This window comes from Pempheris klunzingeri, chromosome 15, assembly GCF_042242105.1.
Source record: "Pempheris klunzingeri isolate RE-2024b chromosome 15, fPemKlu1.hap1, whole genome shotgun sequence".
Taxonomy (NCBI): Eukaryota; Metazoa; Chordata; class Actinopteri; order Acropomatiformes; family Pempheridae; genus Pempheris; species Pempheris klunzingeri.
In genome coordinates, this window is record NC_092026.1 from 16,801,820 (window position 1) to 16,828,581 (window position 26,762).

General features: G+C 42.0%; 2 protein-coding genes across 2 annotated transcripts; one reads left to right on the top strand and one right to left on the bottom strand.

Annotated features, from left to right (window-relative positions):
* Window position 1: 1 nt before the first annotated feature.
* On the bottom strand, window positions 2–2,196 carry mul3 (mitochondrial E3 ubiquitin protein ligase 3). Its single transcript, XM_070845247.1, has 5 exons — window positions 2,132–2,196; window positions 1,870–1,994; window positions 1,667–1,754; window positions 1,453–1,573; window positions 2–1,371 (listed from the first exon to the last, which is right to left on the bottom strand). The coding sequence occupies exons 2-5, from the start codon at window positions 1,984–1,986 to the stop codon at window positions 885–887; spliced, it is 813 nt and encodes a 270-aa protein (XP_070701348.1). The 5' UTR covers window positions 1,987–1,994; window positions 2,132–2,196; the 3' UTR covers window positions 2–884.
* Window positions 2,197–10,618: 8,422 nt separating this feature from the next.
* On the top strand, window positions 10,619–26,236 carry LOC139214289 (vasoactive intestinal polypeptide receptor-like). Its single transcript, XM_070845102.1, has 13 exons — window positions 10,619–10,692; window positions 12,157–12,250; window positions 13,250–13,363; window positions 17,705–17,811; window positions 17,923–18,020; window positions 19,988–20,117; window positions 22,151–22,304; window positions 23,164–23,224; window positions 23,839–23,905; window positions 23,996–24,087; window positions 24,258–24,387; window positions 24,957–24,998; window positions 25,145–26,236. The coding sequence occupies exons 1-13, from the start codon at window positions 10,633–10,635 to the stop codon at window positions 25,334–25,336; spliced, it is 1,341 nt and encodes a 446-aa protein (XP_070701203.1). The 5' UTR covers window positions 10,619–10,632; the 3' UTR covers window positions 25,337–26,236.
* Window positions 26,237–26,762: the final 526 nt, after the last annotated feature.

A 26,762-nucleotide genomic window follows, 5' to 3' on the forward strand; every position in this document is an offset into this window, starting at 1 on the left:
CCGTTTTCACTTTATTGTTAACAACAAACAGTGTTGCTACAAGATTTTCAAAAGAGGCTCCATTTAATACAAGTATTAAAAATCATCCATTTTAAAAGAAGATTGTGGAAATGATTTAACTAACTGATCAGACTGCAGCTCACAAAACACAGAACATGATTAAGGAGGTAGAAGATTATCTGCTAAATTGACTCAGTCCACATCACACTAGAATTGGACTTAAATTTCACCTGGACGTGATGGCTTGAAATATAGACTGACGATGATGAAGAGGAGGATCACAGTTAAAATCAAAAGTAAAAGTGAAATACTGATTAGAACTTATCTTAAATTAGAAAAATACAATTTAATTACCAAAAAGTATGATGTTCCCTTGTAACAGTCGCTTGATTTTATTTTTTATTCTAACACTCAGCATTAAATGCTCTGCTCCTCCAACGTGTATCATCACTTGTCACAATTATTATGGCTTCTACAAGATACTAACATTTTTGAATAACAACCTTTTAAGTGGTCCATTAAGTACGGTGGCCCAGAGGGGCAAAACAGAAAGACATTGGATAAAACACTCCAACAACATATTAAACACAACCACATTTTAGAAAACCCAACAGTTTGGAAAACATAACTGATTAGGTTGTGTCCAGTTGTGAACAAGAATGACTGTCGCTAGCTGTTCTGTTGTAAAATGTCATGTTCTACATGTCATCTGGTGCTGTGTTTCGCCCTTCAAGGCCACCATACTTAAAGGTTATGATGCACATTGCAACAGGACAGGAAAAACCTGTAAGCAAGGAGAAAAGTCTAAACACGCTACCTTAGCATCAAGGTGCTGCTGTGGAATGGAAGATTAAACACCTGAGGCAGTATCCTCGTCTTCAAGCCTACTTATCATCCTGTTTTCCAACCAAGCCGTAGATGACGTTGGCGAGGAGAGAGGCCCCTGTGATGCCAGTGACGGCAGTCAGCGTCTTCCACATGCTGGCCGATCTCTCGTGCCTGTCAATAAAGCTCCTGTAGTCAGTGGGTACCAGGATGTAGTTGCGGCCGTCCTGCGGGGCCTGCAGTCTCATCACCTGGCCCCCCTCCAGCACCACCTCACCGAAACCAGTCACGGTGCTCCCCACCCGCAGCAGCTCCTCGCTCTCCTCCATCGCCACGGGTTTCTCACCGCTGATGCCCTGCACCACGATGTCCACCAAGCCCTCCTCAGCACGTTTCACTTTGAAGTAAACCCTCTCCAGGTAGCACCCAGAGGCCTCCAAGGGGTTCTGGACCTTCACATACAAGTCAGTGAAGTGGGCTCCCGGTCTGATCAGACTGAAAGGTACCGAGTTGTTGGTTTCTTTTCTGTTCATTGTCCGAGAGTTCCTGGAAAAGTAAAGTGTCAGTAACAGGCTAGTAGACTGATAAAGAGACATTTTTTAGTTTTTATTCTGTGGGGTAACACACCATGTCTTGCTGAGGGAGTTCCAGTATTTCCAGTGCTCCTCCACTGCTATCCTCTGAATCACACCGAAGCATCGTGGGACAAACTGGCTGGCCAGAGGCTCCCCGTCTGCCTGGACCAGACCTTAAAACACATATGAAGGAAATTGTAATTCCTAAAAAATGATCCCATTCAAAACTGCATTTAAAAAAAAAAGTCAATTCTACACGTTTGTACCTTCTACAGCAACATACTGAAGTCGCTTGTGTGGAGATGCTTTCAGTACTTTGACCAAATGCTCATCTGGCTTGAAAATGGGTATTTCCTGAAATGGGAAGGGAAGCGTTGAAATTTAAATCACTGTAGAACTACACCTGCATTAACAGGCACTTTAAAGGGACTCACACTGTGATGTACTATACACACTGTGATGTATTTACCTTCAGCTTCTTCAGCTCTTCCTTCTTTTCTTGGTATAAATGATAGAAAAGGCCAGAGAAGGCAAAGCTGGACCCGACACCGATCAAAACCAGCGGGTTTACAGGAAAGTCACCCATATCTGTATCTGTGACACGAGTCCGTAAATTATAATACAAGTTAATACAAGACACAGTAAACTGGCGCACACACGCTAACTAGGAGTGCGTAGTGTGTTCATCAAGAATAATTAGACACAGGAACAATAAGTGGAACAAAACTTACCTGGTGAAACTCTGACTCATCTGTAAATTGGCCACAGAAATCGAAACAGAAGCTTGTAAGAGTCATTTCCTTGTTTGCACATCTTGCGTCACGTCCCATCAGCCAATAGGAAAAAAGCAGCGTTTCTCTCATCGCTTTTGCGCCGCTTGACCAGCAGATGGCAGCAATGTCCTGCTGTCCTGCACACTCACATGTTTCACAGTCATCAGACCGATGGGTTTAACCTGACAGTGAGGCATGTGGTCCTGTCTGTGTTTACCACTTGTCAGTGAGCCCACACACTCCACTGCAAGATCAGATAACAAAAAAAAAACACAAAGACTTCTTTATAGCTCTGCTCTGTTGTAAAACAACAAGATCCACAAAATAAGGAAAGAACATCCTGACACAAGTCGTGTCAAGTTAGGTTTACACAGTACATCCAGTAATATTTGGCTATACAAATATAGCCAAATATTACTGTATGTACAATGTTCCCATGGGCTTGTCAGGCAAACATGTCCAGCAGTGGGACAAGAATGCAACTAAGTACATTTACTCTACTGCTCTACCAAAACACAATGTGTGGTACTTTGTGGTTTCCTTGCTATGCTACTTTATACTTAAACTCCATTAGATTAACAAGATAAGATAAGATAAGATAAGATAAGGTACAGTTAGTGGTGTTTTAAGTTACTCTGGCTGATTCAACCTTCAGTGTGCTGTAATGTGAGCTGTGGTTGAAATTATGTGATGTCACCATCTCTATTGACTAATAACAGGATGTGAACAGGGTAAGTTGTCGCGCCCCGACTGGTGAGGGAGCTGTCAATCAAGCACAGTTTGTACGTGAGTGAAAACCCCTGTGTGGGTGGACTATGGGTCGTGGTTAAGACTTGACATAAAAATAATATATATGGATGAAGCTACCAAATAGTGAGTAATTAGAAATTGCTCAGCTTTGAGCAGCTAACAACATGTTTAATCAGCAGTCACAAATCTGATGATACATAACATAACATATTGAGTAATTTTCATTTTCATGCTTTAAATACGTTTTTCTGACCTCTGGCCTCTGACCTCATTTTTCTGATAATGCTTGAATAATATTTTGGATGCAGAAAGCAGGGTCTTTTTACGCTGTGGCTTTGCACTTACCTCTATCTGAATGTTTCCTCCACCATTGCACAACTACTAACATCCTTCCTGCCTCAACCCCCAGGCTCTCTGAGAAGACACCTCTTACTTTAATGTGTTTGACACTTCACTCCACTTTAATACGGAAGGTTTACAGCTTGTTATCATGGTGTGATGCTGATGAATGTGGCCAATCTGAATGATGCAGTCATGAAAGCGATGATTTGCAGTCTGACTCATGTTGCATTTATGGAGACTGTGACGGGCCAGCCCTCCCGGTTACAGCCAGGAGACGTCTAAGAGGGGAGAGCAGCTCCACCAAGGAGGATTTTCCCTTAAAGCTCCTCTCAGATTGTTTTATTCTAACAACCTGTAGAGAACTAAAGAGGTTAATCTATCCAGTATTTCACAACATTGGAGGAAAGTTGCAAAAAAAAAAAAGTAGAATAACTGTATAGCGGAGTGGTGTTTTCTCCTTTTCTATCTTGTTCATAATCACATGACGTCTCAGATTTATTTGCCCCTGGAGAGGTCTGAATCACCAAAGCCCTTCACCGCTGAAGCCTCTAATCTTCTGATTAGGTTTCTACTGGAAGTTGCAAGCGTCGACCAACGTAATACACCCATGCATCATAAAGTAAAACGTCACAGATTTTGCCAGCTTCCCTTTTCTCTGCCTCTCTCTCTCTCTCTGTGTACTGAATGGCTGAATATGTTCTCTTGGCAAACAGTATTTGACTGTGAATACACACCAGTTTTAAATGTGTGGTTGTATTTTCTCCTGTCTTCTGAATGCTATCTACACCTGTTGTTTCTCGGCCATTTTTTTCCCCTCCAGGACTGAGAAGCTGTGAAGGGAGTTGCTGAAATTGAAAATGTATCTGCACTGCTGGAAATGCTGGCGATATCGGTCTGTGTTGGTCCATTCGATTCCACAAATAGCAGTGAATCTTCAGGGGCATCTCAGACACCATCTTAACACTGTTTAATGCGACAGCTGATGTCAAGAGAAGAGAGGAGACACACCACTAAAGAATGTTTTGCTTTAGAGCTGCTGTCGCCTCTTTACTCTACTCAGTGCTAATCCTGATCGAAGTGTTGCTGTATTCTTCAGCATGCCTGTCCTTGACTGCTCACTGAGAGCAAAATGGTATTAACTTCAAAATGATGACGTCGGTTTTCCTATTGTTGGAACTCCTTTCACATGCGAAGACCTTGGTGCAGCATCTCCAGTCGTGCATGGAAGAAACTCCTCTGACGACACCGACAGCACCAACAGTCTCACATCTCTGCAGAGATGTGCACGAATGGACGGATCCGCAACAGAGCAACAAGTCAGGACAAAACGAAAAGTCAAATTTAATCTAATCTAAGATAATCCTTCGAATCCTTCTTTCTGTGTTTCACAATTCTCATGTTTCTTTTATAGAGGCGCACACCCTTTGGCCCTCCCTCTCACTCATGAGCGAGAGTGGGCAGAAGTCACACCGCAACACGGCAGCTGGCCTGGATGTTTATTCCAAGTTATTTCTCTGTATTATTTCCCTACTGTACAAGATTAATTCAGGGGTTTTATGCTTTGCATATCAGAGGCCCTTGACATTAGGAGTCTTTGTGGCCTTGAAACATGACTGATAGACCGTCTAGTGCTCAGTATCTCAGAGAGAAAGATCATTTTCATATGAGATCTTTCCATGTGACCTCACTAAGGTGTTTGGTTGAGTCAAAGGAACAAGACCAAAAGTCTTCAGCCCACTAGCTGAAGCACTAGTGAGGCTGTACTTGAGACTTAGTGCTTTAAGCTGAATGCTACCATCAGCATGCTAACATGCTCACAATGACAATGCCGTGTGTTGTGGCGGTTATGCTGTTTACCACGTTCACCATCTTACATTAGCGTGTTTGCATGCTAACATTTGCTTATCAGCACTAAAAACAAAGCACAGCAGAGCCAAGTAGGAATGTCATTTGTTTTGCTGGTATTTATGCAAACATTATTTTGGATGGTACAGAGCATAGATCTCTTCTTTGTTTTTGTTCCCCGTGTGTGTGTGTGTGTGTGTGTGTGTGTGTGTGTGTGTGTGTGTGTGTGTGTGTGTGTGTGTGTGTGTGTTCCTGTCCTGGCTCTGGCTCAGCCTGCACACCTGCCTTGCATCAGCTCACCACCTCTCCTGCACATCAGCTCCAGCTCTTCCTCCACTCAGTGCCAAGATATTGTCTTTACTACAGGGGCAGCCATGTCCAGGCTGCGATTCCTTGTGGTAGTTTTTCTTCCGTGTGTATTTCTGCTTGTTTCTATCCTCTGCCGCAGTGGATGCCTGCCTGGCTGCTACTCACTCACCTAAGCTCCTTCCTCTAATCACATCAACTTGCCATTCTTCACTCCTCCTTATCCCTCTGCCATCTCCAGCCATCCCGCCATCTCTGAGTGCCTCTAAATCATCTACTTAAAACCTAATCAGCCTTTTAGTTTAGTTATTTTCTGAACTAAAATGTGACAAATGACCTGCCAGCGTTCGTGTCATCAAGACGCTTGTAAAACTATATAATTATATGAGTCATATGAGTATTAAAATGCTTCATATTGACAATATAACACTATATCCATGAACTTTGGGTGAGGCTGATGTGAGGCATCCTTATTTGTTTTTTCATGCACTTCTGTATAATTAAGTGACGAGTCAAATATATTGTAATTACCAGTTGGATGTTGGTGTGAACCGACATGACATATGACATGAACGCAGTATACACAAACCAAACTATCAGACAATTTGACCTGATGATGACATTGGGTGGAAATTTCAGGGTCACTAAAGTTACTGCTATTCATCCTGAGGGGAACATGAATGTGTGTACCAAGTTTCATCGTAATCCACCCAATACTTGTTGAGACATTTCCCTCGAAACCATAATGTGAACCTCATGGTGGTGCTAGTCAGGAGGTCACCAGAGGCATTAGAAATGATCCTCTGCGGTTTAGAGTTAGGGTCATGAACATCTGTGCAACAATTCATTCAGTATTTTAGATATTTCATTCTGGATCAAAGAGGTGGGCCAAACAGCTCACAGACGGACTTTCCCGAGACAACAGCGAAAAATGACCTGGATGACAAAACCACTCAAAAGTCGTCTGAACGCAGGTGGTAAATCTACTTCATGTGTGTTCTACCAACATTTAAATGATGTGTAACACAGCTGACTAATTCCTTGATTGATGGAACATCCATCAGATAATATTAAAAAAAAAAAAAAAAACATTTTCTGACAAACACACACAGATTGCTTTTGATTTCCCTGCTGGGAAGATGATTTCACTCTCTAATTTTCCTTTCTGTTTGATGAGTTTGATGCACCTTCATAATTACCATCATTGCCTCTGTTAGATATCTAGGGCGTTGACTGACAGCTTGTTGATCAACTCTTATATCATCCCAGTGAGTCCCACAGGTTGTTTGTAAGGAGGCAGAATTATATTTCAGCTTGTGCAAGAATTTATGGAGCAATTCTCAACAATAACTGATTTCCACATTCACTTGAGTGATTAATGCTTTAATTACAGTAAACTTAACCCTTGTAGCCCCTGACTGGTACCACATTTCATCCTGTTTGATATATTTAGATGTAAATGTTGTGTGATTGCTATGTGGCACAAAACGTTAAGATGTCACCGATCTGTAAGTGTAAGCTGAGCTAAAAGCTTCCACAGTTTTGAGCAGAGAAGCATGACAAATAGAAAAAATGTAAACACGTTTACCCTGTTCAGAAGCAGAGATCATCTTTATGACACAGGGCTTATGAGAGATGCGTTCTTAATTTTGAGACACTGGCAATAAAACACCACTGCTCACAGGGGTGAAAGAGGGGTAAACATTGGTGGTGTCAAATGTTTGCTGCAATGACACTTAAGTAGCACAATTACTCTGAATGAGGGTAAGGTTAAAAAAAAAAATACAGCAAATAAAGCAGTGCCCTGTTGAGTGCAGTACCATCTCAGGTGTCATTCTGGTTGAGAAAATGTGATGAAAAACATGATGCAATATCCCTACCAGTGGAGACAACATTAAAAACAATGTTAAAAAAGCTTCATATTAGAAGCCAGGGAGTTTACATACAGATCAGATCGAGATTCATCCAGCAGAACTCAAAAGCCCAAATGTTTGACTTTAATCCCAGAGGAAGGTTATTCTGTTGCCCATCACAAGTCATCCCCTCATAGTAAAACCAGACCTGGCAAACATAAGGAAAAGCACATGGTGCCACCGGAGGGAAACAAGGGTGGCTTCTGTGTATTGTTATCAGCGGTTCCTCAAGGTTGGAGGTAAATGAAATAATCCTCATTTCTTCACACTGCGCACAGTGATGCATGAGTGCATGGTGACAGAGCAGCCATCTGACCAGAGACAAACAGACTCACACTGCATGTTTTTCACTTGCATTGTCCATTTGCAGAATCCCTAGAAGGAGCAGAAACAGATCTTGGTCTTCCCACACTGTTTTTGATGAATTATGAGCTCTGTATTCTCAACACTGGGCTGTGTCAACCACATGTCATACATATGTGCACCATGCATCATTCCCTGAACATATACATGCATTATCTTATCTGAGAGGAGTGCTTCAACTGTGATTAGCTCCATATGTGGGAGCCAACTGAGAGAGTTGCATGTAACTACACACTTCATATTGAATGTCTACTGTATATGGTCTTCTAAATGGTCTGAACGCACAATAAAAAATCTTTCTAGTTCTAGTGTGTATTTTGTTGGACTGCAAGGGTTAAATCACAGTCATTTTTATGGCAATTTTGATGTGGTTTGTAATATTAGGTGTACCTAATATTTCCCAGGCTAACCCTTTTCAGCTATAGGCACAATACACTTGGGTGACAAACTGCAAAACAAAAAACATAAATTATGTTTGGAAGGGGTTAATTTAGACCATTTTCTACCTCATCCAAAGGTATCTGCTTTCGTTATGTTCCTCTATACATTTATCAAGAATACGTTTTTATTAAGTAGAATAAATTTAGTAAATAAAGGGCTCATATCGTTGTGGTTCTCAATAATTTTGATCTAGTTTAATGTATAGCTGTGGTGGAGGAAGTGCAGTTGCACCTAAAATTATCCGACTTTTGATTTAATCGATAAGTTGCATCAGGTGTGCTTGAGATAGAACACATCAAATACTCTGACTGGCTACTGGTTTGTTCACTGTGACGTTTGGTTGCATGTTAGAAATATGGGTAAGTCAAGAAAAAAAGGTTAAGAGAGGAGATCATTGTCTTACACAAACAAGGATACAAAAAGCAAAAGCACTGAATGTTCCTAGAGATACTGTTGGAAGTATAGTTCAGAAGTTCAAAGCTAAAGGAACACTGGCTGCACTACCTGGACGTGGCAGAAAGAGGAAGCTATCAGCAGCTGCCACCAGATTTCTGAGGAGGCAGGTGGCCAAAATCCCTTGAGTGACCTGCAGCAAGACATGGTGGCAGCAGGCACTGTGGTTTCAGTTTCTACAGTAAGGTGCATACTAAACTCTGAAGGCCTCCATGACTCCAAGACGTACATCACTACTGACCCAAAAGACAAGACAAGTTGGCTCCAATATGCTCAAAGCCGTATCAATAAGCCACAGAAGTTTTGGGATTCTGTTCTGTGGAGCGATGAAACAAAACTGGAACTTTTCAAGTCTGTGGTTCAGCGGTGTGTCTGTAGGAGGAAGAATGAGGCAGATACTGAAAAGAACACCCTGCCTACAGTGAAGCATGGCGGTGGCTCTGTGATGCTCTGGGGCTGCTTTGCTTCTTCTGTCACTGGAGACCTGCAGCGTTTGGAGGGCAAGATGGATTCAATCGAGTATCAGGAAATCTTAAAAGAAAACATCATGCTGTCTGTGAGGAAGCTGAAGCTTGGACGTCATTGGACCTTCCAGCAGGACAATGATCCCAAACACACCTCAAAGTCCACCAGGGCTTGGCATCAGAAAAAGTCCTGGAAGATACTAGAGTGGCCGTCACAGTCACCTGACTTGAACCCCATAGAAAATCTCTGGTGGGATTTGAAGAAGGTGGTTGCAGCATGCAAATCCCAGAATATTATAGAGCTGGAGGATATTTCCCATGAGGAATGGGCTCCGATTCCTCAGGAACGCTGTCAGAACCTGGTGTCTTTGCAGCAGGTCATAACAGCAAAAGGGGGCTTTACTGAGTACTAAAGATGGTTGTCAAGAAGGAGATGGATACTTTCAAGACAGCAGTAGTCATTAAAAGTGGCATATCGTGTTGAATTTGGAGAAACCACCTGTGATATGAGTTGTGTTGAGCTATTTCAATTGTTCCTGTTTGAGTTCAAATCAAATCAATCAAATCAAAATCAAATCAAATCAACTTTATTGACCAAGTTTGAACAGGCAACAAGGAATTTGACTTGGTGAAACTTGACTCTCTATGTACAGTAGAAGGAAAGAACAGGACAATATAAACAATATAGAACTCTTTGACAACGGTATATACAATGGAATTGAGTTGTTCATCGAAAGCTGAAAGTTTGTATATTTTGCCAGAACACCTCATTTGTAATGGGGGTTGAATAATTTTGAGTGCAACTGTACTCATGTGCCCTCCTGAAGCAAAAGTGTAGAAATACTCTTTTACAATCTAGAATTAGTCTTTTTCAGTACATTTTACTCCAGTACAGTAAAAATATGCAGTAAAAGTAAAGAAGTATTATCAGCAACAGGTACTTAAAGTTTCTTAGTAAATGCACCAGCCCCTGTGAATGACATTATATTATATTATCAAATTATTATTCTATATTATATTCTTTACACTTGTGCATAAGTATAAGTATTTAAATGTATCAAAGTAAATTTAAGAGTAACATAAAGTAAAGGTGAACTCCAGTACAAAAGCTGATTTCTGCAGAAATTGTTAGTCGTGGCTAAAATAAAACACATTATTACATATAAAACATAAAATAAACTCATGGTATTACAATAGACGTCTGAGACATTACATGATGACATTTTTCTTATCACAAAACAGACAATACAACATAACACAAAGGGCCGGTCGTGTCTCCATGTGAGCGCACTGACACTGTTTACGCCCTCATCCACTGACGCTCACAGATGATCTGTCATTGGTTACTTGTTGGTTGTTCAAGGTGAAGACCGAGTGGGAGGAGGACGGAGAGGGTGGGGGTGGTGGGGGGACTCAGGAGCGGAGACGTTCACTCCACTCAGAGCGCAAAAACGCACGGAGTCAGTGAGGGGACACACACACACACAGTCCTGCGGAGGATTATCACTGCAGAGTCTCTCCTTTTACCTCATTTTCATTGCTCCCTACAGCCTGTTATTGTCCATCACCTACTCTGAGGGAAATGTTGGTGGAAGTTTCAAAGAGCTTTCTCGTCCTTGTCTCCTGCATGCTGCTGGAGCCCGTGAGTATATTTAAACACTTTGGACTTTTCTCATGACTTGCACTTGGGCTCGTTATCAAGTATGCGTCAGTTGTTCGCCTAACTTGGCAGAGTGAGGCTGACCACGTACATCTTCCGTGCAGAGCAAGTACAAGTTGGTATGCTGGATGCAGAGCGCACCGAAGTGACGAGCTTGATGCGTTCGCAGGTCAACATGTGTGTAGGAGCAAGGGAGGCTGTGGAGGGTTCAGTTAGTGCACCAAGGAAATATTTGGTCTATTTGTTTGTGTTAGTTTGGTTTTCATCATCAGTCCAGGATAGATGACAGTACAACTTAAGCGCTTTTTTTTTTTTAAGTTTTTAAAACCACACGTGACTTTCTCTCCCATCATCACAACACCAGCTTCCTCACCCCCAGGTTCACCCTCTGCTCAAGTGTCAGCTCTGCAGCCACCACCCGCAAAACCTGCAGCTTTTAAAATGGCATTTGACATCAACAATTCTCAGAACACCATGGCAATGGCCTCCTTTTGTCTGCCTCTGTGCTCTCTGGTCTCCAGCGTCTTTATCCGCAACTGTTTCCTGCAGAGAAGCATGTATGATTCATGCTGGAATTCAGTTGGAGGTCAAAGCCCGTAGAATAGCACGCTGGCTTTTACATTTGCACTCGCAGACTGTTTGAGAGCTTCTGTGGTGAAAATGAAGCAAAGGAAAAGATGGGAGGTATTGTTATTACTGGTAGGGGAGCAGGGGTGTGGGGGCGTGGATGTGATGGTCGTGATCGTGATCATGACGATGGAAGTTTTTCTCCTGATTCTCCAAGTTGCACTCCTCCAGGCAGCGGTGATCCATCTCTGACAACATCTTCTCCAATCATAGTCCAGAGGTGCATCGTGGGTGAAGTAACACAGGAGAGGCTCCGTCGCCTGAAGAGCCAGATAAATCATAACCTAAATGGGGGAGTCACCTTGTATGTGGGGGGGGGAGAGGCTGGAGTCATATGGACTCATTTTGATGCTAACAATAGCCACATAGTACCGGTCTGATTAATGCCCACAGAGAGGAGACTCATCCAGCTAAGTAACAGTCATAAATCTTCCGGTCCTGCAGAGGGTCCATATCTCCTCTGCTGGTAAACCCTCATGGATTTAGCTTCATGTGGAATCAACTCATGGCTGAAGATCTTCCAGGCACGCACATGCAAATCAAAGACATATGATGGTGGAATCACATTCAGAAAAAGATAGATTTTGTGTCAGCCACATGTGTCAGGTGGAGAGATTGATGGCAGGACAGATCCGCTCATCTCAGGAAGCCCCCACTGGAGACAATACATGAGTTTGCCCTGAGATGTGAAGCACCAAGTGTAACTTGTGCAGCCTCCTGCGCCTCACTGAGAGATAAATGATCTGTGACTGACGCTTTAAAATGCCACTGCAGCCTAAGAGATGTGCAGAAAACGTGTGTGAAATGTTCTCTTTGCAGGTGTTCTCGGCGCAGAATCAGATGTGCGACATGATGAAGGAAATAGACAAGGAGAGGAGCGTGTGTGAGGCTCAGATTGAGAACAAAACGACAGGTACGTAGTGCGTCGTAGTGTGTCTGATTTCCCTTTATTGTCCTGGCTGCTCTTCGCAAGTAGGTGCTGATTCAAGTGGTACAACAAGCTCCAAAGACAACACAAGCTGTTCTGGCCTCTGGCCATACATTACACCTTGCATGGTTGAACACTGTTTTCCACCTAATGCCAGCCCCTTGTCACTTAGTTCGGTTGTAAAGTAAACTTTGGGAGTGATTAAGGCTTACCTTTCGTTTCCATTAAGCACCATTAAGAGAAGTGCAGTGAGTGTGCAGTAACCAAACTTACTTGTTTCATTTTATTGTTGATGAAGCTGGACTCACTTGTTGTTAAGAGGGGTGTTACATATACACAGCAAGTGGCACATAATCATGTTCTACGGAGGGATAATTGTGCTTCGTTGAGTCTCTATTATTACCACTGTGTGTAACCGAAACCTCATTAATCCTAACTGCAGGTGTCACGAGACTCTGTTTACTTTCACACAATGAAGAAGTCATTAAACACTCATTATCTTTCCAATTTAGATAGCATTTTCCTTCCGATAGATGCCATCGAATGTAAATTCTGCAAACTCCTTGGAGTTAGGAAGCAAAGAATACCTGCGACACTGATTCTTCATAGTGACGAAATGGTGAGCAGGTGTTTTACAGCGCTGTGACCTGATTCTGTGTCCTGAGACCACAGCGGTCTGTTGAATTCAAATAACAGTGTGTAACAAAGGACGGGGAGCTGTTTTATTAGTCATGGTGGTGGCGTGTTAACTTAGGTCATCCGCTGTGACTTGAGGCACCACCATGTTTTGGCTGCCATGGGAACTCCAGCGCTCAACCTTCACCTGAAGCGGGCTGCTGTTTGTCACTGAAATGGGGTCATCTCACAACTGTTTTAGACCTGCACTGTTCAAAAAAACGTCTGTTCTCTGTTGTCTTTGTACATCTGGTGTTTCCACATTTGATAGTTACCTGTTTTGGGCCCTTCTCTCCATCTCTCTGCCAGGTTGCAGTGGGACATGGGACAAGATCACCTGTTGGCCCGCAGCTGATGTCGGAGAGGCGGTCACCATCCCTTGCCCTAAATATCTCTTTTACTTCTCCGGGGACATTCCTACACGTGAGACTCAAGTTAATGAAATAGATTATGTGTGTGGTGAAAGAAATGGGGAAGGAAGGAGGGAAGGAATATTTGAGGCGGACAGTGCATCGTCAAGAAGGTCTTTAAGGATACTGTGGTTAAACATATGCATGACTCCTGCAAAAGCTCAATAACTACTAAATGTATCCACTATTCTTTAAGAAATGGAGCAAGAATAGTTGTAGTTGATATTTTCATGCTGACAAAGGAACAAATCTCACAAACCCACAGAGAATTATCACTCACTTCTGCAGTTCCTGTTTAGCCCATTGTAGCTCATTGTTTTGGTTTAATGGCCCATAGATTTACAGCTTTGGTTCCCTCCCACTGCTGTCATCAGGTGGTTTCTGGATCTAAAGTCCACTGTGTGGTCAGACACGCGTCTCTAAATGAATAATGTAAAGCTAATGTTGCTCTGTTTCCATTGGATGACTTGAAATTGAATGTAAAGGACGCCCATTCATGGAGGAAGGAGTTGTGTGTTGGATTTTTAAAGAAAAACCTGGGCCTTGTTGTTTCGAACCCAAAATATGTAAAATACGGCCCAGGTTTAAAAATGCAGGAGTTATCCTTTAAAGAGTGCGACTGATATGCTGCTCATCTTGATCTTTAACCTTCCCTTCGTCACAGATTCTCTGAGTCTTTGTCAGTGTTATCGTGCTCCATATTTGAAACCAGAAATGGGATGGATTATGAAGCATGCTCAGCATCCCGCGTGTTTCACACTCCTGTTCCTGCCCATGATCACCTGTTGTTTCTATCTGACACCACATTTCATATATCACAAAGAATACAGAAACACGTGTCGCAAACATCCTGGCACCATCCACCCATCAAAGACACACTGCGTTTATTTGTCCTCCTTTAATCTGTGAGATGCTTCACAGGGAGGTAGTAGTAATTATGTGAAAGAGAAACCACTCTCAAGGGGGTTTATTGGCAGAACTGTGGCGTGTTTGTACAGTAGTCCTTGAGATTATTCCTCTCTGAGTTTCCCATATATCCCCAGTAGCCCTTAATTACCACAATGAGTTGTTTATTTGTATTCAGCTGGCAGAGCTGCCTCAATTTCAACTTGGAGCCTTGAGAAATGTTCTCTTGCTGGGGTTGAAGCAGCGTGAAATTAACTTGTAAAAACTCTGGTATAGTTCTTTGATAAGCTGTCAAGGTATATAAATGTATCAGGTGTCTATGTGCACTACGCCTCAGTTATAGTGACAAAGCCACAGAGAAGTGGGCAAACTTGCGATTAAAAAATTCAATGAATGGAGATTTGGTGTTTACAGACGTACACCCAGTCGTTCTTAAATGGTCTGCTAATGAAAACTCTCATAAGTCAGTCCACTGGACCTGTCTTTGGTTGTGTATGATGTCTGATGGTGAAGGTGAAGAATGTTTTCACTGCACACAAAAACAACCTCACAAACTCAAACCACAGAGGTTCCATCCTCTTTGCTGTCCTTCTAACAGGTATAAAGTTACAGACGTCAGCTGTAAGTGATTGCAGCGCTATGGTGCACCTGAGCCTCTCTGCAGATGTGGTCTGTGGGTTCCTGGCCCTGTAATCTGGCCAGAATCCCCACCCCCCGTCATATTTAGAACATGAGAGGGACTCAAACAATGATTTATCATCAGCATGTGAAGGTTCAGTGCAGAGGAGAAGGGTTTTCTGGGAATCTGTGATGTGACCCAGATGGGAGATGTTGTGACCTGAGAGAGGAGAATACTCCAGGGAAAAGAGAGGGGACAGATGAAGAATCACCACATTTGTAGGGTTGAAGGCAGAAGAGGTATACATGTCAAAGGTTCAACAGGCCCCCGCTGTGCTGGGACAGGATGAAGTGAAGGAGCCTTAATAGAAAGAGAGGGGATTATAAGTGGCCTCTGCTGCACTGATGTGCGTGTCGTCAACTGTGCAGTAAATCAACACATCAGTGCAGGTCTCTGCTGGTTAAACCTGCTCTGCTCTCGGGTCATGTGAAGAGGACTTAATTAAGGAATGATGAACTGTCTTGGACTCGGTGCACTGTAAATTACAACCGCAGCCGGGTGAGAGCATCGTACCTCCAAATACAAGTCTTACAGGAAGTTGGGAAAACAGCCTTGTTTGCGTAGCTTGGCCACTGTCCATTTTTCAGTTCATCGATTTTATTTTGAAAAGCGTTAGTTAAATAACGTCTGATTGTCAAGAAGTGGCCCTTTTTATGAATGTCTCACAGTGTCAAAAGGGTCATTTCAGCTTCTTTTCAAATGTGCTCACTGTCAGTCAATTGCAAAAGAGTCGAGTTATTGACACATCCTGAGCCATTCACTTTATAAGCCTCACGCACAAAAACAAGCATTACGAAACATGGCGCCACAGAGATTCAGAGGCAAGTCATAAATTTAGTTGAGATAGAGTTTGGCACTCTCATGAACTCTTTACCTAGTAGGTCTAATACAAACACACAGTCATTCATCTCTTTCAATAACACGGCGACTCACCCTCTCTGTAAGCTCAGAGTGACATAGTGCGTGCCTGTCACTGCTTTCACCTACAGCCCATGATATTCAGCTGAGATGAAGCTAATCGTTGCGTTATAATATGAATCTTCCTCCAAGATATAATTAGAAAGGATAAATCATTTTTTACAACACAGCATTGAGAGAAAAGCTCACGTAAATAAAGTCTGGAAATTAAAACAATGACGACGTGGTTCAAGCTTTCCTCGTCATCGTGCTTGACATTGAAAATCCTTGCGCTCATGTTTTGGGGGATGATGAAAGCATTCTTCTGGCAGTCCCTCAAACAAGCCAAATCCAGTGGTGGCATGGGCTGAAACAGCAGGGGCTTATCATCGCCTTTGTGTCTTGTCATGTTGTTTGAAGAAGCTAAGCTTCCATCTTGTCTGCAATACGCCGCTCAGGTATTTGTGAGCCGGACGAATTTTAATGCCAAATACATTCTAAGACTTTGGATTGTTGGTCATTTCCCAACTCGGCCTTGATTTGATAGTGGCTGTGGGGCGATATGGTTGGGAAATGTGAGGAATGTCTCACATTCAGATTTCTACAGCAGCATTCAATGAAAGGATGAATTTGTCGCCAACACACGCAGCTTCCTTTCTTTTTTGACGGGCAAGGAGATGAGGAAACGCTACAAATGTATGTTACACAATAAGAGAGTGAGTGAAATCACAGAGCTGTCTCTGCTGGTTACAGGATTAGATATGCCTCATGAACACTGTAAGAAGGGCTTTCAATCGAATACATGATTTGTGTCTGTCTGAACATTGATGCATTTCCCTCCTGTTATTAAGGAAAAAGCCTAAAACTCCTAATCTGTAGCTCTGCATTCTGCCTCACATCGGCATACATAGCACTTTTAAAGGAAGTGATTTGCTCTAATGGTAAAATGCTCTTTGATCTGCATCATGTGTGTTATTGTGAACTACGTGTGTGCACTCTAGCCCATTTCGTACCCTCATTTTTCAATCTTTTCTAAAGGTTGTGTTTGGAATTTCACATGAGACAGACAGGAAGCATCCTCTACTGGACTCTACTGAGTTGTAGTGCTTTGGATCACTGTGTTATATTAAGCTCTTGTCTACTGAGTAGAGTAGTCTAGAGTAGTTCTATTCCAATGAGCTGTCATCTACTGAGCTGTAGTCTACTGTGCTCTACTAAGCTCTACACTGCTCTATTTTACTGAGGCTAGTCTACTTTACCCTACAAAGCTATACAGAGATCTACTTGTTCTCCCCACCGTACAGTGGTGTACGACTCTCTGGTGAGCTCTAGTCTACTGTGCTGTACTACAGGGACCTCTGGTCTGCTCCTCTAATTTGCAGATGAAAGTGCCCTCTGCTCTCTTTATGGTCAGTCTTATGCACTTGGACCTTTCACTTCTGCCCCCATGGGCCGGCCAGGGTAAAAATATCTCTCTGCTCAACTGTTGGCCGCCTAGTGTGTGTGTGAGCGGGTGTGTATGTGTGTATGTGCGACCTGAGAGTAATTAAGAAAGAGATGGAGGCAAATACACATGGGAGCCGTCTGAGCCGGTGGGAAAACTGATCCCCTTCAGTCATTCCTTCTGTTTTCCTTTTAGTATTTGGAGGTATTCCAGTGAGACATATACATCTCAGCGTGTGACATAATTAAGTGTGTGAAGTTTTGCCTTGTGGTTCATATACCCCCCCCCCCAACACACACACACACACACACATTATAATACATTACTTGTAATTGAAACACACTGAATTTGCCACAGCAATTAGTTGTACTCTTGTAATAAGAGCATTATTATTAATGTAATATTCCCTCTGTCCCTCTGCTCATTAGGTAACCTGTCAAAGACATGCACTGTGGATGGCTGGACCCCAATCAGCATAGACTCCTACATAATGGACTGTGGATACAATCCCAACAGCACCATGGATGATAATACGGTCGGTATGGCAACCAGGGTCAGAGCCTCCTCTAGCTCCACTGCTGCGTCACGGGGTCTTCATGTTAAATGCCAGATGGGCTGTTTTCAGTAACTGAATGTGTTTTTACAGGGAGAATTCTTTGACGCTATCAAAGTGGGCTACACCATTGGTCACAGCGTGTCGCTCATTTCTCTGACGATCGCCATCATCATACTGTGCCTCTTTCGGTAAGGAGATCCGTCAAAATGCTACTGTTAATGTCCCTACGTAAAGACAATCAAACACCTTTTTCCATCATTACAGTGATAAAAACCGCATCAGTCCCTCATTTCACACCGTACTTCCTGCATTTTATTGTGTTTTTCACACAGTAGTGTGACTGTGCCAGGTTTTGTGGGACGAGACGTCCAAATTTGCCATTATCAGCCTGTTGCAACATTTCTCAAACAAAGCAGTCAACTGCAAGCAGACATAAAGTCAAACCACTTAGACGGGCTGCTGTTGTTCACAGCATGTCCCCTTCTGACCCTCACTTCTGGGCTTGCAGAGAAAAAGCATGTGTGTGCATGTTGGCATGACACAACAACGGTCAGTAGAATAACTGCAGTGGTGTATTTTACATTAGTTTTTTATTTTAATTTTTTGTTTTCAGTTCAGTTTAATTTGTCTGTTTCCAGAGTAGGTTTGCTCATTTAAGTTTAGTTTTGATGGTTTGAAAATATTTAGTTTGAGTTTAGTTTGTATTAGTTTCAGTATAAGTTTTATAATATGGGACTTATTTTTCAGGGGCAAGATTTAAAGATCCCATAATATATTCAGTTTAAGGTTCATTCTTGTGTTTGGAGGTCCCACTAGAAAAGGTTTACATGGTTTGATGTGCACAAAACACATTATTTTTCTTGTACCGGCTGCTGCAGCTTTTTTCAGCCTCTTTCTGCACGCTCTGTTTTAGACGACCAGAACAAACTCCACGCTTTGCTTTTGCATCTCTTTGACATCTCTGTATTAAGGTGAGTTGGTGTTAGTGAGGAAAAACAATGGTGGACACCAAGGTGGACTCAGGAGGTTTTTCTTGTGTGTGCTCCTGTGCCTCCTCATGCTTGTTGTGTTGAAAAACTAAAAATATTTCCTGTATATTTTCATATACATTACATATATTTTTTGTTTAAAAGTCCAGTTTTTATTTTGACTTCAGTTAACTAAAATGTTTTTTCATACCTACTTTTAGTTCCTTTATTGTCATTGTGCAAGAAGCACAACGAAATTTAAATACAGCAGCTCTCATGGACAGTGCAAACATGTGTTTTAGTGTAGTTTTGGTCATCTATAACAACCTTGGCGGCTTCTAATAAAGTCAGTTCAGTGCGTTGCGTACAGTTTGTGTGTTACGGGCTAAACAGCAGGGGATGTGTTTACTCCTCTGGCCGATGAAACGCTTGTGGTTTGGACTGTGGAGCGGAGACACAGGATGTGAGTAGCGTTTGCTGTTTATGTTCAGCTGCAGACGCCGTGTTGAGGCAGCCGGTCCGTGCTGTGTGTCATCACACCCATACTGGTGGGATGCCTCGCCTGACGGGTTTGCACAATTCACCCTCGATCATAAGCTCACCGGGAAGGCATTTGTTTGAGAACACCCAGAAGAGAGGATTGAAGTGACATTTTTGCTGCAAAAAAACACCCCTGATTTGTTCTTGTTTACTTGTGCTGAATGTCAAGTCAGGGTTGTTCACATTTGCTTCTGCCTGATAAATATATGTTTTGCTGGAAAAACTACATCCAAATAAAGAATGAAACATACGGATGGTGCTATTTGAGAATTGCAGGGTTTATATGTGGCTTGACATTCAGATAACAGCAGAGAGCAGCACAGTAGGAGCACATTGTACGGCAATAGCCATGTACATTAAGTGCTTAAAATGACTGCTGTGCTCAGCTAAAACACACATTCTTTCTGACAATGTTTGTCCCCCTAAATTAAGTCTGTGAAACTTCTGGTGAATTCTTTCTTGATATTTATTCCGATTGCATGCTTTGGTGCCATAAACACAGACTTTATCAGGATCTATCAGGGATAGGTCATCTAAACAGTTCATTTCAGATGTTTAATCAGGGGGAATTCATGAAGTGAATTATGCATGTTGCCTTTTCCTTCTTGATTTAAATCATCTGACCGTTTGTTTGTCTCCTTCCGCAGGAAGCTGCACTGCACGAGAAACTATATCCACATGCATCTGTTTGTGTCGTTCATACTGAAAGCTGTGGCTGTTTTCATCAAGGACGTGGTTCTGTACGGTGTCGGGGAGACGGACAATTGCCAGTCAACTGTGAGTACGCCACACACCCTCCTCTCTGAGCTCCTGAAGGCTCCTGGCTCACTCGCCGACATGTTCGTTTTATCCATTTTCTCCCCTGCTTAATAAGATCTGCGTCACAGATCAAGTTAACTCATCTGTCTGATGTACGGGCTGCAGCTGTTAGTCTCTGTTCTCTGTTGAACCACTCACTCTGACTTTACTGACTTTGTCCTGGAGTTTACTTAACATGCCAGTGCTCAAGTGTTTGTGGGTGTAGCAGTATTTGCCAAGTCCCTTCCACTCCTGTCAGGACGCTTCCTCATTCATCTTTCCAGCAGGATGTTGTGAGAGTTCCTGTTTGCTGAGCATTAAGCCTGAACTGCAGGGAGCTTTGCCAATAAATCACATTCGTTTTCATATGAATTTTTATTCGCTCGACCACATGATCATAGCGACAAAATCAAAACGCCACAAGTGCTTAGTTAAGATAAGGAGTTAGACACGACCTACGTAAGTGGCGTTGTCTCAGATCTTGTTCCAGCTACTTTATTACCACAGAGGATTAGATCTGTGGGCCGTAAATCAACGGCTTTACTGTCTATAAGTGCTGATTGTTAATGGCTGAGTTTAGACATTTCCTCTTCAGGGTACACAGATTTTCCTGGTCCAAACACAGCTGCTAACCCTCTCAACTGTTCCTAAACTCAGCAGTAAAAAAACGACTATTGAAGGGGATCTCCACCAACTGCACACTCTGCGATTGGTTTACTTGTCATGAAGAGCACTATTTAGCCTGTGAAAATGCTAATATATACAAAATAGTCATTCAAAATCACATTGACATTTGTAAGAACTCCTGAAAATCCATAGTCAGTTGTCCAGTAGTCCATTCATTTTGTCTAGCCATGGATAGTAATGTTTTTGAAGACATTAGAATATTGTTGTTCATTTGAATTTTCGTTTTAATGAAATCAGTTTCCCATAAATCCTAGACTGCCCAGGTTTAATGTCTTCAGCTCAACAGGACAACGAGTGCTTATCAACATAGATAGTTTTATATAGCTGGGATCACATCTAAAGATTTGGAAGAATTACATTAAGAAAAACGCATTGGTTGATATCATTGATATGGAAGAAACCAAGTCTGCATACTACTGTGCTGGTACATTTCCATGGGATTTGTTTTTTTTTTTCATGTTAACAAAAACTTTTTTAAGCCCACAAAGGTTTCAGCTCATAACAGTAAGTGATCTAGCTACAGCTTGTGTCATGACATTTGCTTTCTATAATATCTCTGTGGCTTTGTATTCATATTTTCAAAGTCAGCAAAAATAACTGCATTGGTGTCATCAGGGTTATCTTGGTTTTGCATGACTGCTCTCCAAAAATAAAATCAAAGCATCTCAATTGCCCCCAGGTGGCTAGCTGCAGCATTGGTCATAAAGCCCACATCTTCCATCTTGGCAGATGGGACAAGGCTGCCGCTAAACTATCTGGAGAGCCAGTGATATCAAATGTAGTGCTAACAGACTCACATCCCTCCAACACAAGCCATTGTTACACTGGTTGTCGAGGGCGGGTTGACTGTAGGGAAAGAGGATGAGCTGGTAGTGCGAGGTCAGTGTCACCACACACATTGTTTTACAACCCTCCTGAAGCCAGAGCCTGACAAAGGGGCACTCTTTTATACAGTGCTGGGGGACGAGTCATGCTCTTTGATTGCAGATTTAATTAGTCCAACAGTCATAATCAGTATAATCAAGCACAACCACAAGGTTGCCCCTGTAGAATTTTGTCTAATTATATTGTGCTCATATTAATTGAGATAATGACTGTCTCCATACTGCTGCCTCTGATAAGTGACTTGCCAACTGTAACTGAATCGTTTTCTCATAAGTGAGACATCAATACTGATTTTAGAGTCATTAACCAAAAGCATTGTCTGTGTAGCCGCTGGAAACAAAATGTGCTTAGTCAGTTAAACTTGTGTAAAATGTTTTTAATTTAATGTATTAATCTACATTCGCAGCAGTAAGCCACTAACATCCTGGTTTCTTCTGTAGGTGGGCTGCAAGGCAGTGGTTGTCTTCTTCCAGTATGGGATCATGGCGAGTTACTTCTGGCTGCTGGTGGAGGGCTTCTATCTCCACACTCTGCTAGCTGTTTCCTTCTTCTCGGAGAGGAAGTACTTCTGGTGGTACATCCTGATTGGTTGGGGTAGGTGCCAGCCTCTGTACCATATGTTGATGAATACAGATAGCTTACACAAGGTCACTTGTAAGGAGATCTGATCTACCCATTTGTCTGAAGTGGCAGCCAGAAATCATCAAATGCCCATCGAGTCACCAGATCACCAGGCAACCAGAATGAACAGCCAGAACATACAGGATTATCTGTGATTTATAAGTGAGGTTTGGCTTTGCCTTTCTCATCTGCATAAGAATGAGTCTTGCAGCCAGTTTTAGATAGATTAGCAGCAGCAGGCAGCTTTCTATAGATAAATATGTGTGTGTGTGTCTATAGGTAGATAGAAAGATATCTAAATAGCATTACATACGCACATACTGGCTGAGCCCTTGCGAGCTTACATTTTAAAAAGAACATCTTTCACTTCAACACTTATTTTGGCCTTTCAGTCCTAAAATTCCAATGTCTCCTGCCTCTGAAATGTATATTCAACAACCACTCCCCACATTTCTGATGTCTTTCTATCACATCAATAAAGTGACTCTATAAATAGGCCTGAAATGTTGTGTCTACCAGCAGGAAAATGGAAACAAGCCCGTGACTTTCCTTCACATACCCAGGATGAGCCAATATTGGCACAGAGCACATATGATTCCAGTTAAAAATGATAAGCATGTCCAAAATGCAATATTACTTTAGCTATAAAATCATCCAAAAGATTAGCAGTGTACACACGCTCGAGGCTCACTGTTATATTTGGTGGTGTTGAGTCAGTCTGACATTTGTTTGAACACAGTGGACATAATTAATAGTTTCTCGCTATGACATACAGATTATTTTAATGTTGAAATAACGTACAACAAATTCTGTCTATGTTTCTTGTTTGCAGGGGCTCCAACCATCTTTATCTCAGCCTGGGTGATTACAAAGGCTTATTTAAATCATCCCGGGTGAGCTAGCCATTCGTCTTTGTTTCAGTCTTAAAGTTACATATCAGTAGAACAGATTAAAAAAAACTAAACAACACAACATGTGGGTTAGCATGATGATTAGCTGGTCTTTTTGGAGGTCAGTGGTGAACTATTTATCAAGACTAGAGCTCAGCATTTCATGGCTATGCCAGTGTTGCCTTACAAAGCCAATATGCAGTATCTAGTGTTACATATTTGTTCAAAAACGAATTTTTAAAATGAGTTTTAACATATAAAAATTGTTTACAGTATGCATTATGTGTAAAACAGTAATGTTAGCAGCACAGCGTCTGACTCTACAGGAATTCATGTAGATCAGTGTGATTATTCTGCTTTTAAATGACATATCTGAATATATTAAACTGTAGATTAATTTAGTACGACATAAATTGGTATGAATGAATTACAGTCTACAGTTTAGAGATGTAATTCTTTGTTTTTTGGTAGAACAGATAAGTTATAATACCCTAAATAATGTCCTGAAAAGGGAGCAGGGGGAAATAAGTTTTCTGTTCCACTAGCCTCAAAGCTTCAAGGGTTTGTTCCTTCTTAATTCCTTTTCTTTCTTTTTTTTTGTATCTACGCTCTGACAGATGCTGGGAGATAATCGACGACAACCCGTGGTGGATTATCAAAACACCTATTTTAGTCACCATACTCGTGAGTCACGGCGCCTTTGCTAAGAGTAACATTTCTTGTACAGCTCTGCATAATGCAGTCACGTTAACCAGTCTTGTTCTCTGCTGGCAGGTGAACTTTTTCCTCTTCATCTGCATAATCCGGATTTTGCGACAGAAGATGAATTGCCCCGACATTGGGAGAAAGGAATCCAATCAGTACTTGTAGGTTTTCAGTGCAAGATGTCAACATCTCTATCATAGCATGGGTGATAGTCATTTCCTGATATGTTGTTGGTGCTGAATAGTGAGAAGTGTAGCTTTGACTTTTGTGGGTTTTTAACAAGGGTGAACACTCGGCCTCGCTTCACTTTTTCATTTTTCGGCTTTTATAGGAGACTGGCTAAATCCACTCTGCTGTTGATACCTCTCTTTGGCATTAACTACATCTTTTTTGCCTTCATTCCTGATGACATCCACCCACAAGTGAGGATGGTGTTCGATCTTATTCTGGGGTCATTTCAGGTAACGTCCCATTACATCATACAAGGTGTTAGGCAGTCAGCGTTACGACTTTTCAAATGTCAGACAGAAGCACTTCTTTCTGATGAATTAAGGGATTTGATGTGTGTAATCTTTCTTTGGACGTCTACCTCTTGTGTTTTAGGCAAATGTGCCACAAATATGGCACCAGAAGTGAGAGTCTGTGAAGACAATATGTCTGATTAAGCAAGTGAATGGTTAGTTTAGCTGAAATGTTTAATTCCGTATGCCTGAATAATGAAGTTGCTGATTTAGTGACTATTAAATTGAATATGAACACTGAGAGCCAAATGCAATGATGGAAACGTAGCAATGGAAAGTATTCCTAATTTATAACCGTTTTAGCTCAGAATGATATCTCCTGGGAAAATTTCCCAGAGACCTAAATGATGAACCTCCTGTCTGAGCCTTAAGTTGGTCGTAATCTTACCATCATTATTCATGCACAAACATTTTGAGTGCTTCCCCAGCTGTACTATCACACTGGTATGTCTTTTCAGCAACAGCTTTTTCTGGGCGGTACATTTTATCCACTTCTCTCTCTTCTTCAGGGTTTTGGTGTTGCAGTTTTGTACTGCTTTCTGAATGGAGAGGTAAGTAAATTCAAACAAAAAAACTACAAAGATGCCGACTGTCCTTTTATGTTGCTAAATCTAATTTTCTCTCTCCCTGCTGCGTGCCATGCCCTCTTAACGCCTCCTCTTCTTCCTGTTTGTCCACCTCCTCGTCTCTCCTTCAGGTACAGGCGGAGATTAAGCGAAAGTGGCGCAGATGGATGCTGCAGAGGTTCCTGGTTGCTGACACTAAGTACCAGCAGCCCTCCATAGGCAGCAACGGCAACAACTTCAGCACCCAAATCACTATGTTGACTAAGTGTAGCCCTGCGATACGCCGGGCATCTGAGTGTCAGGAGCACCTCTCCGCCATCTGAAACTCCTCAAAAGTTAATTCCCTCTTTGTTTTTAGCAGTTTCTACACACATGCACTGGTGCAGTGCAGGAAATATTGGTTACTGAAGGTCAATTTGACATTTTAGTGCTGAAACTAAAATTTGTTCATTGCAACTTTCTCCGTTGTCTGTCAAAAATGACAAGTGATCAGTGTTTTTCTTGCCAGGGTGAGGATGTATCTGAAACCTCCTTCAAAACTCAGCACTTGTTTAATAGAGGGGTTAAATCATTAACTAAACATGAAGAATTAACTTCCGAAAACCACAAGCAGGGACCTCCATTGTACCGGAGGTTGGCCGCACTGAGTAGCAGGCATCTGATATTTACATAAAGGCAGTGACACATCGATGCATAGGCAAATAGATCAGTTTCTACTACAGTGTAAAGCTTTACGTCGTGAAAAGATAACACGATGACTCAGCCAGAAGTGGTCACTGACAAGTCGCTGAACACAATCCTTAGAATACCAATTCTGCAGGGAGAAAGAGTTTCATGACCACTATGTGAATTAAAGGGAAATGGAGCACCTGGCCAGTGTTTTCCATCTGATGTTAAGCAATAGATGGAGAGAGCCAGAGACAAGCTGTGTCCTATAAGAAGCAAGATGTTTATTAAAAGGGTGTGTTACACAAGAGGACTGCAAGCACTTAGCCTAATGGCCCATGTTGCTTAGGGGACCAGTGGTAACAACATTAATGACAATGTCAGGCTGTCATGAACAGTAGTCGCTAAGGAGGAATCTATAGCATAACCAACATACTGGACGTTCCTATCCTGTCCACGACAGCTTTATACGGGGCATACACTCTGCTGAATTACTGCAGGATCACATTCCAGAGGAGGCACTAAAGCTCCCGCTTGTGAAATTTATCTCAGATTACAGAGGCTTTTAGTTTAGCCTGAGTGCCCAGTCACTTTACAGATGCTCACTTTTACTATTTCTAGATCTAATGGACCAGATGTATTCCATTATTAGTCCACAACACTCACATTGTGAATAAATATGTGGCAACAGTGATTAATGTCCATTTACTGGATTGCATGGACAATACACTTCATTGCATTCGTTGCTAGTTTCCTATTTCATTCTATTCTGTTCTGTGTATTTACAGATTAAATAAATGAAGTTACTGTCTCACACTCTTGGCTTTGTGGATGGCAGTGCTGGCTGGTCAGTCAGTCCACCACTTTTGTCGTAGCTGTAACATCTCAACAACTGTTGGGCTGATTGCCATGAAATGTACAGAAACACACTGTCCCCAGAGGATGAATCATAATGATTTTGATGATCCGCTGACTTTATATTTAGCGCCACCAGCAAGTCAAACTTTCCATATATATAGTGAAATATGTCATCATCTCCAAGACAGGTTGGGAATATATTTTTTACAGTCATTCATGGTCCCC